Source organism: Ornithodoros turicata, chromosome 1 (genome assembly GCF_037126465.1).
Source record: "Ornithodoros turicata isolate Travis chromosome 1, ASM3712646v1, whole genome shotgun sequence".
NCBI lineage: Eukaryota > Metazoa > Arthropoda > Arachnida > Ixodida > Argasidae > Ornithodoros > Ornithodoros turicata.
In genome coordinates this window covers 38,967,642-38,987,530 of record NC_088201.1, presented here as the reverse complement: position 1 = coordinate 38,987,530, position 19,889 = coordinate 38,967,642, and the positions used below count along the sequence as shown (strand labels likewise).

The window sequence follows — 19,889 nt, the reverse complement described above, 5'->3', positions numbered from 1 at the left end:
TGATCAACTGCATTTCTTGTTCTTGTTTTTTGTATAACACATGTGTATGCCTATTTTCAATATATTACCCACTCCCCTCTGTAATGAAGAACCCTGAGGGTAAATAAATAAATAAATAAATAAATAAGCTATGTTGGAAGCAAAATACAACAAAACCTGCCAAATGTGATGCCCCTCTATCCAGAAGAACCACCCAGGTTCAGCATGATCTGATGGCATTTGAACTTGCACAGTCCTTGACCTACTTATTTATTCTCTGATTATTATTTATAGCCACGTTTACATGAACGCGACAGAGGCGTATCATATTCACTTATCACAGGAAGACTCACACTGAACAATGTCAATCAATCAGCAGGAAAAGATCGTTGCTATGAGTAGATACATTGCGCTTCTGTCGCATTCATGTGAACGTGGCTTATGTGAAACAGGAAATGACTCACAGCACTGCGAGTGTCGAAGGAAAAAGAAAAAAAGAGACAAGCAGTTACCCGATCCTGGTAGTAAAAAGAAGAAATGGACACATCATGCGCGCCAGGGGCTGTTGCTCCACTAGGGCTGTGCGGCGGATAGAGGCCCACAAGAGACGAGGTGGACGCTGGGCGACTGGCTTTGTGCTGAGAGGCCACATAAGCACCCAATGCACTAAGTGACCGTGGAGTCACTTCAGTTGGTGCATTCATTTTTTGGAAGTGAGAGGGTCGAGTGAAACACACCAGACAATCTAGAAGCAACAAGCGGAAATGGTGGGCGTTGAGCTGGCATTCAATAAAGCGACAAAATACAGTACAATGAACAAGTGCAGTAAAAGCTGTGCACAAGAAGTTTTTTTTCTCAAATTCTATACATGTTACACACAAGGTGCTGCGTGCAGATTGCACAAAAAAACTATGCAGTACTAAAGTGTATTGAAGGTGAATTATACAGTGGTGGAACTGACAAGTTGCTGTTCGTAGCAGCTCTTGTAGCAGGAAAAATGTAATTTTGTAGCACGTTTTGCTGCTTTTGGAGCAGAGCGCACAGAGCCCTAATTCTATTGCAAAGAGGAGAAGAACATTGGTGGTTCTACTGGCGTCATCCCAGAGCGGTATATAGACGTCCAGACAGGACCAGGACTACCATTTCTACAAGTATATAATGCTGTTAGAAGTCAATCTCGCTTGGCCTGAAACACAAGCCTGGAGTATTCGTTCTCTTCAGTTGTCAACTCGCACATTGCGGCTTCTGTGTGGGCACCAATCGCTATGCTTTCTTTCCAGTTTTATGACAGGTTTAAGTCAATGGGCTTCAATGGCACACCGGACTTGTCTCAGTGAGCTTCTGCATGCAAAAAAACGATGCAGGATCTTTTTTACGAGATTTTCCACTTGGGAGAAAAATATGTGCAGCAGAAGCTCAGTCCGCAGGAACAGAATCGGGAATCCCGCAAAAATCCGCACAATTTCGCAGAAAAGGCACCGTGGCCATGGACTTCTTGTCATTCAAGGACTGTCTCCGACGATTGTATAGCACCAGATAGAGACCTCCTGTGAGGGAGTAATACAGCTTTCAGTCCTAGAAACTGCTGGATCAAGAGCCAGACCAAGTGTCAGCCAGCACAAAATCACATGGCGAAGAAAGACAATTTGAGATACACCAAATGCATTCTGACTGAACTTCAAACGTTGGCTCTGAGACGCTGAGTTCTCGAAGTAGTGATAACAACCGAGAAGAGCAGCTTCCATTCGGCTAGACGCGACAAGTCCACGACCGAAAGCATTATACGCCTTATGCAAAGAGGAAGAGGAGCTGGATTCAGTTGTTCTTTTAAGTTCAAGCCGCTTCAGGCTGAAACTGGTACGATGTGGTGCTACATGTAAAAACAACAAACAAACAAACAAACAAAAACGAAGCACCGTCTTATAGGCGTGTCCACACTATAGGTTATTTTAATTTTGCCCCCAAACTTTCATGTTACTATATTGAGGTTCAATGTGACTAGCACTTGGAATGTAGTTTCCACCACAGGGCTGCACTTAGAACTTCATCTAGAACCCTTATTATAAGCAACGCAGCCTAGCTGGTGCCTTGCGCACGTACAGCATTCGCCTAAACTTCGTTTTGTTCTGGCTGTGCAAATTGTGGCTGCCAAAAGTGTGGTTTAGGGAATTGCTTGAATCCTAGCAGAAGTTTTATGCAAATGGAACTGCTTGAAACGCAACGCAAGTTACGAGTGCAATTGCGTGTGCTGGCTCGGGAATCCGAATCCTTAGAACAAGGTGCGAGCTGTTTGATTAAGCTCTCACGAGACTCAAGACCCAATGGCGATCTCTGGTTGTGACACGTCAGTGCCCTTACCTCTGAGTTTTGATAGGGACATCACGGCCAGCTGCGATTTAACGATGACACTGAACTAGTGTTTGACACGAGCAGCACACTGCGACTGCACGCGAGCCGCCAGAGCGTGCATTATTGCCAATTTTAAGTTTCAGTTTCGGTTTCTACGTCCAGAGTTCGTTTTTGAAGCAGCCTTGGCACAATTCTTCGAAAAACTGGCTATTTGTAGCAGCATGTAGCAGGATTCGGGCGTTGGTGCAATTTGGCGCAAATGGCGCAGCAGTTCCACTACTGATTATGCCACCTATCCGAAGCGCAACATAGGAATATTCCAATTTTTCTACATTTCACACTAGATTTCTCTGAACAACTAAGGCATGGAAGCTGAAGCAAACACCAAAGTTTATCATAATGATTAGATTTCCAAGGAAGTTGATACCACTTTGGTGCCAGCATTCTGAAATTGCCCTGGAGGAATTGAAACTAGTATTCGATTTGAAACAATTTGGAATTAATTACTATGAAAGATTCGCGTGATTCATTTCAAGTTTGCTTCAAACTGAATATCCACTAAGTCGAGCCCGTTTATTACAATCCTCGATATAATGATAACTCCGACATTGCGATCAAATCGCTGGTCCCTGTCAGCTCATCCACTGAAGCATATACAAACAAAACTTCGATATAGCAATGGTCGTGAAAACGTTTGCTCCCGTAGAACGATCAGAAGTGTCCCGGCGGCCAGTAAAACTCGCGAAAATCGAGAAGCAAGATTCAATTTTTTTCACTGAAAATCAATTAAGGATGCATTTTGAGGAGCCTAGCCTCCGTGAGCATTAAAGTGAGAAAGTGGTGCATTTAGCCGCGCATAGCTGATGGGGATTAAACGCGCGTGTTGTACAGCACGCGACTTCGAAGGCGCTCCCAAGAAGTAGAGGAGGTTGCACCCTCTCTATATCATTCTTTCGTACGAAAGTCCCGGGACGTCCCGGAAGTCCCCATCTGCAGTTCCGGGATGCGTTTTGATGAGGAAAGGCACATTGCTCTACTTGAAGTTGCACATGCCAAACATCGTTGCAAAGTACCGTGCCTTCCAAAACATGAGTTGGCATACATTTGCACTCAAACACGTGTCGGTGAATTATCCATGGATGAGGCTCGTTCAAAAGGACAACGCCCCAGGCAGCACACTAACTTGGTCCATTATTGTCGGGACACTGGAATTATCGGTCCTATAAAGGACCATGTTTACCATTATTCTTCCAACAATTGTTGCAGCATAGAAATATTGTTCCAAGATTGCCAACAACTGGTCAATATTGACTCGTCATTGGAGATATGTTCACCATATAGCCAGCCAACAGTCGATATTGGCTGAAGATGGGCAATGTGGATTACATATAGCCGCTGACCAAACAATATTGGATCAAAGTGGGCAATACCGTCCGAATACAGCCTGAGACCAAGCAATATTGGTTGAAAGTGGGCAATGTGGTTTACATATAGCTGTCTGCCAAACAATTTCCCATGAAATTGAAAAATAAGGTCTACATATTGTCAGCGACCAAACAATATTGGATGAAAGTGGGCAATATATGGTGTACAAGTAGCCGTCGGCCAAACAATATTGCATGAAAACGGGCAATATGGTCTACATATAGACGCCGGCCAAACAATATACAATGAAAGTCGGTCCATGTGGGTCCCAGAATGGGCATACATCGGATAGATGGGATGCCACTATTGGCCCAGTTTTGCAACTGCAAACTGGTCCAAGAGTGGACGAGTATCGGCATGCCTGTCTTCGGCTCAGGTATGGCCACTGTATTTCCCATACTGTACTAATTAGGCCAGTACTGGCATACAATCTGTCCAATATTTGTCCAACGTGAGACTCATATTAGTTCACCTTGCTGTGCGGCAGGATGCCAACACTGGCCCCAGACTGGCCAAATGTTGGCAGCATTGGCCCAATTTTACAAATGAAATCCTGCCCTAGAAGGTCCAAATATTGACATCCCCTCATTCAGACCCCATATTGCAGTTCCGACAAAGTTATGGAAAACATATCTGGGTGCCTCGGTACGTAATAGGTTGTCACAATACAGGTGGCATGTTGAACATGAAACTGAATACCGGGTATGAATGAATACCAGAAGTATTTGCGGCAACATTTTTCGACGATTTGGATTTTGCAAGGGTTACAACGCAATAATCACACCGTTACGGGCGCGCTTCGCTCCCTCCTCTTACCCTCCCTCACACTCGGCTTTTTTAATGTCCCGTATTTGTTCTAATGCGGTGTCAAAATAAAACCACTGAACCCTGGTGAGTAATTTGAAGCACAGCAATAACAATAAACCTGTGGTGTGATACCAAGCGAGTTTTGGCGTTCTTTATTAGGCTCTTCTCAGTCTTCGTTCCCCCCCCCTTTTTTTTTTCAGCACAAAATTTTCAGGTCAGAACGTCGTAACTCAGTTCACAGACCTGCCAGTAACGCAGGAAACACTATAAGAAAGTAAAAAGATAAGGAACGTCGTGATAACTGGACTGGCAAACAGGTACTTGGATGTGGTTGTGCAAATATTGTACCTTGATTGGGCCTATATTGACTTCCCATTTACCTAATATGGGACTACAATATCTGAGGCCAATATTGAGCTGCTGCTTGGGCAATATGGGACCGACATTGGCAATACTGGACCTGGATACCAGTATTAGGCCTTGCTTGGGCCAGGTTGCAGTTATAAGATTGGGCCAATAGTCGAGATAGCCAATAGTATATGTCCAGCCTGGACTCACATTGAGGTGCTGCCTGGGGCGGTTCTGATAGTGAGAACGATGACAACTACAGCACTGTATAACGAGCAGTGGGTGAAGTCGTCGATCCCAAGAGGTGCGGAGGCTCACGTGGTATGGGCGGTGATGTTGTGCTTGGAAAAACTTTCAAAACAAACCGGTGTCAGTCCAGGGGCGGATCCAGACCCCCACATGGGGAGGGTTCTTTTTGCAAGCGCGTAACTGGGGAAGGGAGAGGGGAAAACTAATGTTTGGGGGTGGGGGGGGCACTGCCCAATCCCCCCCCTCTGGATCCGCCACTGTGTCCATACAGAGCTAGATAAACACGCCACTGCACCTGCCAGTCAGTTCTACCGGCACCGTCCTATTGTGAGGCCATGAACATCTGCCCGCTGGGACATTCCATCACCGCCGGTCAGGACTCATGTAGAGGAACAACATCTCCTCCACATTTGGTGACCCGAACAACTAACACCATGTTCGGCGTAATGCGGCCATTCACCATCCTATAGTTTTCAGCAGAACACCAGCAAACCACCACCTGTAGCAGGCAAGTCTCACCAGGACACTTGTTCCACTGGGGACTTGCAGGGAGCTCACAGCAAGCTCAGTTTCCGGCCTCCACCCGCTTCACGATGCTCTTCCCCAGCTATTCTCTGGCAACAAGCAGTATTTACGCTCTCGTACCGGTCACGGTACTGTCTCCCACTCAGCGACAATTCAACATACTCAACGTAATCGGCAATCACTCAATGCAATCAGCAATCACTCAAGCACTCAGCATTCACACCTCATCACTGGAACTCGCCCGGTTCGCGGCGCTCTTGGTTACGCCATCCCGCTGCTGCTGCATCAACTGCCACGATCACAAGCCGTGTGCCCTGTCGTCCATCAGCCACGTGTCGTCCTCATTCTCCTCTTCATGGTATCAACATGTACCTCAACCGCGTGCACCGCTTAGTGTCTGATGGGGGGAAGGGAGTGACGTGGCGGCCTGTGAATGACGACGCACCCCTGCTGCAGCACGCCACTGTGCCTGCCAGCCAGTTCTATACCGCCACCGCCCTAGCGTGAGGCCACGAACATCTGCCCGCTGGGACATTCCATTATTGCCGGTCAGGGCTCATGTAGAGGAACAACATCTTCTCTACAAGTTCACATATAATGAAAATCTGATATAACGATCAGATTTATAATTGGGCGTATCGTTATAAATCAGCTCGATTGAATAAGTGAAAGCGTGGAGAGAATTCAATGTTAGAGAATTCAAAATTTTATAAAGACAGCTGCTGAGATGAGGCTGTCTCACCCTCCTTGTGAGCTATGTGTAGTACATGTATAACTTTGCATTGCATAAGGAACACAGAAGTTGCAAGTTTTCAAACCACAAGAGCCAGCAGTCACTTTCCAAAGTTTTGTACTGTTCATGCTATCATTGCAGTGACAAGTATGGCACCATCAGCGACATGAAGATATAATCACACACGAAAATGAGAAGTTATCCTTACCAGCTCCACAGAAACGTGCACCTGATGTCCTTGGGAAGGGAACACTTGAATCTTGAAAAGAGCCATAAACTGCATACGAGTGTTTCATACGTTCAGCAAGGTGACTGCCATCAGAATCTTCGACTTCAGAGGACAGCTAAAGAATAAAGGTAACGCGCAATGTTTTAGAATCACAGTTAACTTCTATTTACACACAGAGCGGAGTTCTATCTATCAAGTAAACAACCGTACGCATAACCCATTGAATGACAATGTAACATTCATAAAGCAAGTCTTTTTGACACACAAGCCTCTGCACAGGTTCAAAACACTGACAAACTGCATGTAAAAACACTTATTACATGCCCAGCATAGTATATCACAGGGCTCCCATGTGTGCACACACTCATGGTGCCACAGCTGCAAAGCAGTACACCTTTTCTATCTTACCTACTTCATGTAGACTCATCCACTGTATATAGAGAGCTCATTCATGAGATGACATTTGTGTACATTTCATGGCGCTTGCTGTATCAACCACATGCAACACATTACATGCCAATGCATTTTCAAACCTGCTTGCATTCACCATCATGTTACATGGCAGTACAAACCAATTTTTCAGCAACACTGATGAGCTCAATCAAGAAAAAGAATTCAGAGAAAGAAAGTACAAGGAACAAAAAAGACTTACCATGCAACTTTCGAGTGTGGTAACCAGCTGCCGTAAGCAAGGTTCCAGGCAAGATCGTTTCCTCTTGACATATTGTTCAGAAGTCAATCTTAGTACCTGGAATTATTTGTAAGACACAAACAGCAAATGAAGTATATCTACTGCACAATTATTGCCAAGAGAAGTGTGTTACATAATGCATTAAAGATACACTGACCTTCAGAAGCTTGGCTTTAACTGAGCTGTCTATTGTTGTACCTTTGAGAAACTGAAACGTCGGGCTTGCATTGAAAGGATATAACTGAGGGAAAATCAATTTTAGTCCTAGCATGTGCATTCCAACGGTGACTGTGACACAACACACACGCTTCTCTGCATCAAGCTGAAAAGAAGAAGACAGGGTATTTCTCAGTTGGCCCAGAACATTACAGACATTACAAACAGGGTAGTTTTAATGAAAATGCACCGCTCTAGTGGTTCAGCCAACAAGAAAACAAGACAGGGATGACTTTTTTTTTTTTTTTTTTGCTGCTGACTGCTCCCAGAGCTGTTCAAGATATTAGGGTGGCATGACTCCTACTTTAATGGCACAAAAACATTTAATTCTGCCTGATGGAGCAGATGTCTAGTTTTGGCATACATTACAACGGTAACAACGGTATAACATGGTGCGACAGTTGGTGATCCTATATACAGGGTGGTCCACCAACCATGATAGAATTTCGTAGTAAATAACGTAGGTAACGGAGAGACATGCGGTGAGGTTTTTTTTTTTTCTGCCAGGAACATTTGCACCATATTGGTACCATTCTTATATAATTTCAATTGATAGAAATTAATTTCATGAATTGAACTCCAAAATTTCTCAAGTCAACCTAACGTTTTCGTTGCGGAAATGGGTTCCTCGTGGTCATTTTACTCAGTATAGCTCCTGATAAGACGCGTAACGCAACGGCAATTGCTGAAATAAATTTGCCAAAAATATGCGGAAATGAGTCCTTGGCTCCAGCTTTTTTTGTCCGCTCTAGTTTAACCGCCACAGTGCGACGAAAGGAGGTTACATTGTCATGCCATACAAGGGGGAGAAGGTTACGTTAGAATCCCAAGCCCCAGAACAAACATGCGTGATGAGCACAGGAATCAGAGTTATCTTATCAAAAACTAGGTCACCCGACATTTTGACAGGCAGGGAAGGAAATTAATTTTTGGTGCGTATTGCACTCTGGTCTCATATGGCATGTCAATGTAAGCTCCTTTCGTCGCACTTTAATGCTCAAACTAGAGTCGAAAAAAAAAAAAAAACAGAGCCAAGGACTCATTTCCACGAATTTTCGGCAAATTTATTTAAGCAATTGTCGTTGCGTCAAGTGTCTTATCAGGTGCTAAACTGAGAAAATGACCATGAGGAACCCATTTCCACAAAGAAAACGTTAGGTTGACTGGGGAAAGTTTGGAGTTCAATTCAAGAAATTAAATTTCCATCAACTGAAATGAAATAAAAATGGTACCAATATGTGGCAAGTGTTCCTTGCAGAAAAAAATCCCTCGACTGCATGGCTCTCCGTTGCCTACGCTATTTACTATGAATTTCTATCATGGTTGGTGGACCACGCTGTATTGTGAGGCACAGCTTGAAATATACGTGGCAGACTGCACGCAAAACTGGTGTTGTCTGATGCTGTCTGTGTGTGTACTATAAATTGAGGATTCACCCACCTCTTGAATGATAACTTTAGGAATATTGATGTTAAGCAAAGAGAATTCTTGTTCCAAATCAGGTGGGGGATGCTGTGATGGGTGGGCTTCGCTATTACCCATGGGTTGACCAGACCCCAATAATTCCACCGATGATGATGCAAGAGGTGTTTCAGCAATGGCAGATGTTCCCAGAGACACCGTGTCATCCTCTAACACTTCTTGACTGCACTGTTTAGGTAAGAAATGGAAAAAGGTACAACTCCACCAGATTTCTGAATGGCCTAGAAGTCACAAAAATACGTAAGGGAAGACCCACAAAAATTGATGAACTGTCAGAGGACTCAAGTGAAGAGCATAGTGTTTTCTTTCACAGAATTTTGGTCACAAATGGTCAGAGATGGCACTCGTTATTTCTATGGCAAGGTTCAGGCCCCTGGTTTTCTGCTGCAGCAAACTCAAAATTCTACGGCACCGACTCGTAAATTCTGCGATTTTCTGGGGCAAGGAGTCAACGGCTGCTTGAAACGGGAAACGCTTTATTTTCTTGGATAATGTGGGAACAAAAAATATTTTATAAACTGATTAGATTCACAGCACTGCTGTGGCTCAGCATTACACAATATCTTGTGTTCTCCCTTGATAGCGAATGCTGTCTGTCACCTACAATCATTTTATACCTGCTGAAAGATATTTCAGTGTCTACAGAGTTTATAGGAATTGACAAACACTTGATCGCAATAGGCGCTAAATTCGGAGCAAGCACCCTCATTCTGTTCCAAAACCCAACTACGGTATGTCGAAGGGTCACGTGTACCTCGGAGCAGTTGGGAGCATGTACAGCATGCGTTTTTATCTGACGCTCTTTTGTGCAATACTTCTCCTGAGATGCTGCACGTCATAGTAACCGTCCACATCACACCAATGGCATCCTTCGACCCAATCGGATTTCCACAAAGTTCTGTGCAAAACGCAGCTAAATTTAGAGCAAAAAAGGGATTCTGCGAAATTTAAGTCCTAAAAACTAAGGATTCCACGATAAATTCCGGAATCCGCGAAATTTCGTAGGAAACCCAGGGCCTTAAGCAAGGCATATGCATGACACAAGACACTGGAGCAAAGACCTACGGAGATAGAATTGTTACTGTGCGTGCTGGGAGATTCATTGAATTAATTATCTCTGTTACTGACAGGAATAGCTAAAAACACCTCGATACGCTGCACTTGAGCCCGATGATGACATGCGTCATGCTCCCTGCCATTACTTCAACTTCTGGGTTATCTTTTAATGAAGTATGTAACTAATGTATACTAGCAAAAGAGCAGAGAGATTAAAATTGGACAAAAATTCTCAAGTCACTTTCAGAAGAAGGAAGGAAGTCACTGAAAGGGTTAGCCGGTTGTAGGACTCGAACCCACATCTTCTGGATTACTGGTCCAGGGTTCTTACCAGTTGAGCTAAGCTAACACACCTCCCCAGTGACTTCCAAGGTTGTATCATGTGAAGGGACAAATCACATCCACTCACTCACTCACTCATTCCACTTTCACTCCTTCATGTTTTCTTACTCATACACACATTAAAACGACGGGGTCGACACAAACAGCATCTGTTGAACACGATGGAAATTGAAGTTCTGAAGCTGGAACACAGAAGAAAGGACAAACACACAAGCCTCAAGTGCCTAAGAACAATGAATCCTTGTGTGTTTGTCCTTTCTTCTGTGTTCCAGCTTCAGAACATCAATTTAAATCGTGTTCACTATCAGAAACATGAACTTGCACCTATGCATTATATGTATATGTATCTGTAAAAACACATCAGCTGCAATATCGCACTCGTCAAAAATCCACATAGCACATGTGTGTAGAGCTTGAACAACTCATCTGAGAGTCCTTTTCACAATTCTTAACATAACAGACCATTCCTTTCTTTGTTCATTCCCATTGAAGCCCAACGTGGCTGCAAGAGTATGAAAGTGGATGAGGTTAAAACACTTGCTAGTTATGAAGTTGTAGCTTGAAAACCCTATAAGTGCAATTGAATGAAACCCATAGAAATTGACCTTGGGGGGGGGGGGGGGGGGGGGTATATATATTTTGGAGGGGTGTTCTATGGGGACTTTACATGGGGAGAAGGATTCCACCTTGCTTCCCTCTCCCAAATGCACTACCAAATCCCCTGGCTATGCCCCGTCTGGGGGGCCAAGCCTGAGCTGTATTGGGCAATCTCAGAAATTTCAGGGGGGGGGGGATAACCAGGGGAAGTGTACACCCCCCCGGGTGGTGTAGGGAAGGCCCTGAAACTCTATCCCTCCTTTCTGTTCCCTATTTCAACAACCCTGATGTATTTTGCATAACTCATTACGTGACACATAGTGCCTTTGCTATTTCACGACAGAACACTGTATCTGAAGTTCCGCCTGAGTCAAGGCTTCACACACAAAAAATTCTGCTGAACTGAAGCTCTGTTAAACATAGGGAAAAGAATCTGTTCAGCCACATGTTTACATAATATTACATGCATATATGGCTTTACCCCTTGCATTCTAAAATCCACTGTCCAAAGGTGAAGGCTCTGGTCCTTTGACCATGTAACCAGCTGGTAGTCTCTCGAATCTGAAAAGCAAGAGCATAGAAGGGGAATATAAGATGCACTGGGTCTCTGCTTCACAAAAGCACACAGAAGGTGTCTTGTTGTCTGTACGGAGGCAGGAAATAAAAAAGGCTCTCTCATCATGGAATTCCAACTTCATTTTTTCGAACCACTGCACCATAGAGCTCACTACCAGCTTACCAGCCTGCAGTACAGTACAATAACAGTTTAGAATCTAAGCTAGGAGTAGAGAAACTGGAGTGTCAGACAAAAGAATTGTCCTGGCACAAATTTACATGATGGGAAGATCCAAACAGAGCACAGCAGGAAATAGAGAGAGAAAAAAAAAACACACAAGATTTTGGATTTAAAACTCCCTTGTAAAGTTGTCAAGACTAACTACAGAAACTGAAAACCAAGACCACATTCAGCAAAATAAGAGCATGAAACCACTGAATCCTAAACTCTTCACATTTGCTACTGCTGCTTGGTTACATATAGATAATTATGTACATTAGGCTGACACGTGCAGAAACTTTGCATTAAATAAAACAAAACATCTAAAATATTCCTTTATTTGATGTACAGTTTGTGTTTCGGGACTGCTAAGTAAAGCGTTTACTGACTTTAAAATCCTACCCAGTCTATAGGTACTCTTACACTCCAAAGCATTCAACATTTTCACAAAAGATAATCGAGTCTCTCTGAAGTCAGCACTCTCTATGAGGGACTTACCTTGTGGCTTCCTCCAACCAAACTCTAGTACCACATCAGAATGAGCCAGAAATGTGTGTGCTGGCACATTTGCACGTAGACTGTTCCAGATGACTAGGCTATTTTCTCCTCTCCTCATCTTAGGAACAAGTACTGCTACCAGGCCATCTCCAAAAGGCTAAAATTCGGGACAGTAAATGAAACTTGCTGACAGACACATTTTCTTTAGTTTAAAAACAGATACATGTGCTCGACCATAATGACTGTAGCATAATTAAGGCCCCGGGTTTTCCGCCATTCCGCAGAATCCGGAATTCATCGCGGAATTTCACAGAACCCCTTATTTTTAGGGGTGTGCAGATATTCGAGTTATCGAATTCGAATCAAATATCAGTCACTCGAAGTATTTCATTCGCGAATCTAATATCCAATATTCGGATTTCCGAATATCCGACTATTCGCAGAATACGAACGACACCTCCCGAATGTGGGCTTCACCTGAAGCTTCTACATGAAGTGAAACCTGCTTTACGAAACTGCTCATGCTGCAGGGCCAGATTGTAGTTTAGCTTAAGGTAACGTTAGCCCAAGTTTATTGTGCATACTTCGCCTGAGGAAGGGGCGGCGTGCCTCCCGTGTGCAGTTTAGCGGTGGCAGTGGGGGGGCTTTGATTTGATGTCTGGGAGTTTGCCTTTAAAGACTCCTAAATAATGCCTACTGCCCAGAAACAAAAAGGGTATCCTGTAACTTCCACAGGGCATGTATTGTAAGCTCCTTCCTATAATCTTCCTATAAAGTTCCTATAAACTCTGTAGATGCTGAAAGATCTTTCAGCAGGTATAAAATGATTGCAGGTGACAGACCTTGGTCAGAGGAGAAATCAAGATATCATGTATGTAATGCTGAGCCACAACAGTGCTTTCAATCTGTAATTTTATAAGATATTTTTGTCCCCACATTATCCAAGAAAATAAAGTGTTTCCCATTTCAAGCAGCCGTTGACTGCTTGCCGCGGAAAATCGCGGAATTTACAAGTCGGTGTCGCAGAATTTTGAATTTGCCGCAGTAGAAAACCAGGGGTCTTAAGCATAATCAGCCTAGTGTGGCTGCAAGAAAATGAAATAACATTGGCAGTGCACGTTTGAATTGAATTTTGAATACAGACTACATTCACATTGATGGATATTTCTTTTGCGCTTAAAAGAATAGAAGCTTTCACACACCGTGTATCGTGCCCTCCAGACAGGTGCCCCAGACTGGAGAGTATGCTCAACCTTCTTGGGGTTAGTCACATCCCAGAACTAAAATGGAAAACATAAATAAATAAATATTGAGACTGTCCACATGTGATATTAAGCAAAGTCACCTAATGTGCTGAACAGCAGTCATTCAGTACTTAGATATTTACTTTCACAGTCCCATCTTGACTAGCTGTGGTCAACTGGTGTTCATTGCTTGGACACCAATCAAGACCATAAATCTTGGATGAATGAGCAGCTATGTACTGGACTGGGCTTCCACTCTTCTGCATGAAAATAAGACAAAATTGCACGAGGAGCCAAAGTTTTCTTGACTCAGCATATTCCGATGCATATCGTCACACCAGTGTTGCATGACAATGAAAGGCACGTATATTTACAGAACATGCCTTACCCTTGTACCTTCGTAGTGAAGCGGCAAACAGGAACGTGGACAGAAGACAGACCCGCTACGAGCCACAAGTATTCCTGTTTGCCACAAGTAAGTCAAGTATTGTCAGTGTTCCTGTTTGCCACTTCCCTACAAAGTATGTACCAACCGGTCCACCTTCTTCTTCTTACCCTTGTATCCCAGATTCTTACATCACCATCATGTGATGTAGCCAAAAAATAGCTTGAGATTTTGTTCCATTTCACTTGACTAGGGCCAGCTTCATGAAACAAAAACCAGAAAGAAATTTCCTACTATCAAAATGCAGTTTCATTCCTAATGCAACTAAATTATATATGTTTAATGTCTGAACAGCAAGCACAATAAAAACTACATGAATCTGCAGAGAAAACACACAAGAGAGCAACATGTAAAGTGCAAGGGGATTTGTAAACAAATTTTCATAGTAGGTGATCGAAATACATGCATGTACACACTTACTGACAGCTGAAAGTGACATGAACGCTTTCCTCGGATCTCTAAAAAAAAGAAGAGTATGCCTCACACATGAATCTAGGTGTGCCTAAAGACATTTTAAAAGCTTACAAAAAATATGTCTTCAACACCTACCTTGTATCCCAGATGTGAACATAGGTATCAAATGATGATGATGCTAGACAGTTGTCATCAAAAGGAGACCAATTTATATCACTATAGAAGGGAAAGCATATTTGACAATGTGTGCACAGGCACATAGGAGCAAATAACAATTTAGAGGAAGGCTTGCATTACCTTATAGCTCTTGTGTGGGCCTTCACAATGGTGTATTTTGATAGCAACTCGCCATCACTCCAGGTTAGGAGTTCAATGTTTTGATTGCACTAAGGGCCATAGATTTAATAACGATAGATTAACATGCATGCCTGTAACACAATCACATATCCTACGTGTGTACAGCTTAAAGGGGCACAAAACAGGTGGACGAACATTTTCCAATTATTACGCTCAATGAAAGAACGTAGCTCACGAGCTCAAAAAAAGAAATTCTTTTGCCTCTAGCGAGCGTCTTTAACACGAAACAATACCATTCAAAGAGCATAATCCGCATCAGCCTCTCCTTTTCCTGGAACCGGGTCACGTCACCATATTCCAATGTATAGCAACGCCGAATTCTAGGCGCTGGAGGTGGGGGAGATTTCGCTCTCCTAGCCAATGATGGATCCCACTGAGACAAGCAGTAGCTCGCGAGGGAACCGGTTGTGGGAATATCACGGTGACCCCGAGGAGCAATACAGCACTGAAAACATAGTGTGCACGTCAAATAGAATATTGAGGGTTTTTGGTACGGTTTGAACTGGCCTACTTGGGTTTGACAAGTGGGAATATGTTTAGATTTGATCTCATCTCTCGATATTACAACAAATGTAGTGTACAAGCATCCCGCATTCAAAATGGCTGATGATGCGCGACGTCAAAATGACGTGTCGCTATTGTCGCCAGGACATCGCAGGGCGGGGCATGAGGGTGAAAGAGCGCAGTGAATATTCAGTCGGTATGGAGCCATTATTTACTTTTTTGCGACACCAATTTTTAGAAAACGTTGACCGTTGGCAACGTATCACAATGCATTTAAAAGAAGTGTGCCTCGTATACCTGTTTATTGCCCCTTTAACATAGAGCTTTAATCATACTTATGTGCAATCTCCAACACAATTCCGGCACCTGGTGATGAGTTATGAAGCCAACTGGACATCTTTCTATCTGTTTCAAGGGGAGGGCGTATACATGCATGGACGTGGTTCTTGTTTCTGTTCCGTAGCAGCACCATTTCGTTATTGCATGTGTTTGGCAATGTCATCTGTCCATGTGACATGTGCTCATGTCTATGTGTATGCACCCACCCCAACAGATAGTGAATTATCCATTCAGTTTGGAAACGTTGAGGGCCTCAGCGGGGCAATGGCATAGATAGTCTGGTCCAATCTGGGTCAATGGCAGTTGGTCCAATTGGCTTCATACCTTGTTACAGGGTGCCCAAATTGTATCAGAGGACATAGCTTGTACACTGCACATGAGTATGAATGTGGCTGCACATACACAGAAACAAGACAATAAAAGCTAAAAGTAAATACAAGTTCAAGGACACTCATCCTTTGTCAGAAATATAGATTGCATGGAGTTGTATAAACCAATGTACGTAGTCAAGTTAAACAATAATGGATTAAGAATAAACATGTACATTAAAGTGTCACTTCAGAATAAACAAAATGCTATCTGTTTAGAGTGTTGGTCAGAGTGCCTGACCCTGCACATCATTCAATTTTATGCGTATATCATCAATACAGTGCAGATTTTCATGCAAATGCGAGTTTTTTTCCTCCATATGGTTTCATATCTGTACGATAAAAAAAAACACATCTGGTCTTGGTTTGGGATCGATCAGAAGGGCTCTATAGTGCATATAGATGCATGTTTTGCATGTTGTGGCATATTTCGTATGAAAGTGCATATTTTGCCACACTTTCAGGCTCGAGAGCTTACTTCTTTTTTCATGTATGGTTTTGCTGGTTTCGGGATGGCGTTGGGTCGTCTTTCGCGAAAATTCTGATTGGAATCTAACATTTGTTTCGGTGGGGTGAGGTGCAGTGTTCAGCCCGTTCCCTGGCGGCTCCATCCTCCACTGCGTGCATGGCCGATGGGCATTACATCACCTTCGCCACATTACTGTTGCAAAGATGGGCGGCGTTCGCATTTTAATCGGCATGATGCAGTGTCAAACGCAAAGCCATGACGAAACAGGTCTGAGCATGGGCAACCCGAAAAACATGAACACACACATACGTTCGTGTTATTCGTGTTGCCCATGCTTGCTTCATCATGGGTTTCGTTCACCAGCTAGCCAGCTTTTACGCTATTTTATCAATCACGAACGCAAAGCCTTCTGCTTAATGATTTATATCTGTGGCACAAGTATTGTTTGTTGTGTGCTGCAGAATGAAGGCTGTTTTATTTTACCGTGTGATCCCTAACAGAACACTCACTTTTTTTAAAATAGGTATTTGGTATGATGCTTTTGTACCAAGAACAATGAAAAACATTGCATACACAGTCATGTTTCGGTTATCCGAAATTTAGGTATCCGTAAAACTCATTATCTGGACTACATTACTGGGAACGAACCTGCTACCATCGGCTTTTGTCTCGGTTATCCGGAATTCGTTATCCGTATCCGGACAGCAAGTACGGGGACCAATGTTCCAGAAGCTAGGTCATTCTGACTCGCTTATCCGGAAATGTGTCAACGGCCTCTGTCCTTGGCATGTGCTTTGTTCGCATTGTCCAGGAAAAGGGTCACATCTTATGGCGACCTTCTGTGGTGTTTGGCTCCCCTTTTCTCAGATTTTTCAGGCGTTCAAGGCGTACTAGCGAAGTGGGCTTGTGCATGAATACATTTGATGTGCCAAAGATGCCTACTACAGTCGACCCCCGTTTATCCGGACTTCATTTATCCGGATCCCGCGGTATCCGGACAAAAGGCACGGGAACGGATTTTCCTCCATGTATTTTGTTCTGGTTTATCCGGACTTCAGCTTCCGGACTCGGACAAGAATTCCAGGGAACGAAAGTCGAAAATTCTTGTAATCCAGCTTCAGTTACCTGGACTACCGTGAGTAAGAGGAAACGCTGACCCCACATCGTCACCCTTTTCGCTGTATTGGGGTTATTCCCGTCACACGTCAGGCACCTACATTCCTCCGTAGGGGAGACAACCGTGCACGATGACCCCCTTTTCTATTTGTGTGCGTTGGGTCACGTTGACCAGTCGAGTCATTTGGAAATATCTCCAGCAACTGTCTGGTTCTAGAGGGGAAACTCCAACCTGAGGGCCTGCTTCGATCCCTGATGCAGAGGCTCAGTGCGACTGCCATAGATGACCATGCGGTTTCTGACTACGTTGACGTTGATAAGGATGATGACGCGTGTGCAGCTATGACTGATGACTGTGTGATTGCTGCTGTTGCCTCCGATGATGTGCAGCAAGACGGTGCCGATGACGCCAGTGAGAAACAGGGCTCTGACATTGACACTTTGCGTCTGCACTGACATTCTTCGAGCAGCGCTACAGCGTGGCTCAACTCTATGCAATTAGCAAAAGTTTGCAGGAATCGTGTGCCTACACTACTATGTAACAGCTGTCACTGACAAGATTTCTGTGTTTTAATTAAACCTTGCTCTGTAGGACGTTTCTATTCGGTCGTTTCATTTATCCGGATGCCCCGGTATCCGGACGATTTCGCCGGGAACGGCACCGTCCGGATAGACGGGGGTCGACTGTAATTTCAAGCAGTCACTTTGCATGACTTGCAATGGATACCGGGAGCGGTCTTTTCCTTGTTTTCTTTCTTCTGGAGCAATAAAGATGTCTCCAACAGTTTCGGGTTTCCCTGGAAGTTTGCTTAATTCACTTATCCGGAAATTTGTTATCCAGACGAGAAGGTGTCCAAATAAGCGAGACATGACTGCGTTGAGGATTTTTACTGCATATTTAGAAGATTTTCAGTGCATAGTTTGGAAGTTTTTAGCGCACATTTATCGATGCCCTAATCACCAGTAAGGACGGAAGTTCCATTGGAACGGCAAAGCAATTCTTGCATGCAATATATGACAATAGAAGATAATACAATTTAGAAGATTAATATGAGAAACTTACAGCAAGTGACAAGGTGCCTTCAATATGTGGGTTCCATTCAGCAGTGCTAACTTCAAACTTGCTTTGTCGTACACACTTCTTCACTGTCACTTGTGGCTCATTCAAATCTACGATGGCTATGTAACGTCGTCTTGTGTCCATAAAAAATAACCATAATTAGCACAAAAGTAAAAACGTATAACTGGAACAAAAAAAATTACCGTTAGAAAAGCTATTACCCACGCCAGTGTACAGAAGAAAAGAAGTGTTGGTGCCACACTGAAAACGAGATTTTAACACCTGGGAAAATTTTGCGTTTAGAGCTAAGGGGCAGAACAATGGGAAATGATATATTCGATGGGATGATTTTTATGCACACAATAGGATGAAATCAATATTTGGGTTTACACAAGGAATTGTTCACCTTTCACCAAATTTCGCTAACACAAAATTTCCTCGCGTACTGTGACCGTCAATGTTTCCAAATAGGCACCAACGAACCGTGCATAAAGCTCAAGCAATAATAAGGAACAGAAAGAGGGAACACGAGTAATTACAAGAATAAAACCTCACCCTGCCAGAACGGCAAAATTTCCGTGTGAATCCAGAGCCATTGCAGTTGCCTGTACACAAGAGGCATTGATAAGATACGCAGGCTTGCTACTCCCAGGACAACCGAGTATAATCTTGAAGCGTTATTTCACAAAGGTGTACATCATTCGTATTTAACTATTATTTTAAGGTTAGCATAAGAGAAACAATACAAATCTAGACGCGTACGCACATGCATTCAACTTCTGTGAATTCAACTACTCGTGAAAATGAGCTGAATGCCCCTTTGAAATAGATTAGCGTGCTTTACTATGAAATTAGCTTGTCAAGCCAAGTGCATATTACTTTAGGAGTAACGGTACCTGCAAATCTTTATGTTCTGCAACAACATGTTCACCGCTCCAGGACGCTGCCATATTTGAATGCGTAACTGGATTCTGTTGGCTCTGTTTGCGCTTGCTGCCACCAATGTTGCCCGTCGTACAGAGCTGTTTGGTTCAGGGAAGGATAACGGACGTATTTTGGTTACCGTTTCCATTTTCGCTACTGCTATATTTTCGTTTCCGTTATCCATTTCTGATACCGGCCTTTCAATTTCGTTTCCATTACGTTTCCGTTACTGTTTCCGGTAATGGAACGGTTGTTACAGAGCTGCGGGAGGACAGCCCGTCCGGCTCTATCAGAACCCTGTTTTGCAAAAGTGCTGCTTCGGTATCACGCGTACACACTACACAAGTA

The 19,889-nt window shown here is 43.6% G+C and overlaps 1 protein-coding gene across 3 annotated transcripts in view; it reads right to left on the bottom strand.

Annotated features, from left to right (window-relative positions):
• Window positions 1-19,586, bottom strand: part of LOC135378035 (GATOR2 complex protein WDR59-like) — a 38,082-nt gene extending 18,496 nt beyond the window's left edge. For all 3 annotated transcript variants that reach the window (XM_064610863.1, XM_064610864.1, XM_064610865.1), the window contains exons 1-16: window positions 19,514-19,586; window positions 19,173-19,222; window positions 18,621-18,750; window positions 14,702-14,790; window positions 14,540-14,620; window positions 14,411-14,448; window positions 14,101-14,189; window positions 13,689-13,805; window positions 13,504-13,581; window positions 12,302-12,458; window positions 11,510-11,589; window positions 8,992-9,201; window positions 7,493-7,657; window positions 7,297-7,392; window positions 6,624-6,759; window positions 492-724 (exon numbers count right to left, since the gene is read on the bottom strand). In XM_064610863.1, coding sequence (XP_064466933.1) covers window positions 492-724; window positions 6,624-6,759; window positions 7,297-7,392; window positions 7,493-7,657; window positions 8,992-9,201; window positions 11,510-11,589; window positions 12,302-12,458; window positions 13,504-13,581; window positions 13,689-13,805; window positions 14,101-14,189; window positions 14,411-14,448; window positions 14,540-14,620; window positions 14,702-14,790; window positions 18,621-18,750; window positions 19,173-19,222; window positions 19,514-19,567 — 1,803 coding nt within the window. In that variant the 5' untranslated portion in view covers window positions 19,568-19,586. The remainder of the gene's footprint in view (window positions 1-491; window positions 725-6,623; window positions 6,760-7,296; window positions 7,393-7,492; window positions 7,658-8,991; window positions 9,202-11,509; window positions 11,590-12,301; window positions 12,459-13,503; window positions 13,582-13,688; window positions 13,806-14,100; window positions 14,190-14,410; window positions 14,449-14,539; window positions 14,621-14,701; window positions 14,791-18,620; window positions 18,751-19,172; window positions 19,223-19,513) is intronic.
• Between the last annotated feature and the right edge of the window lie 303 nt (window positions 19,587-19,889).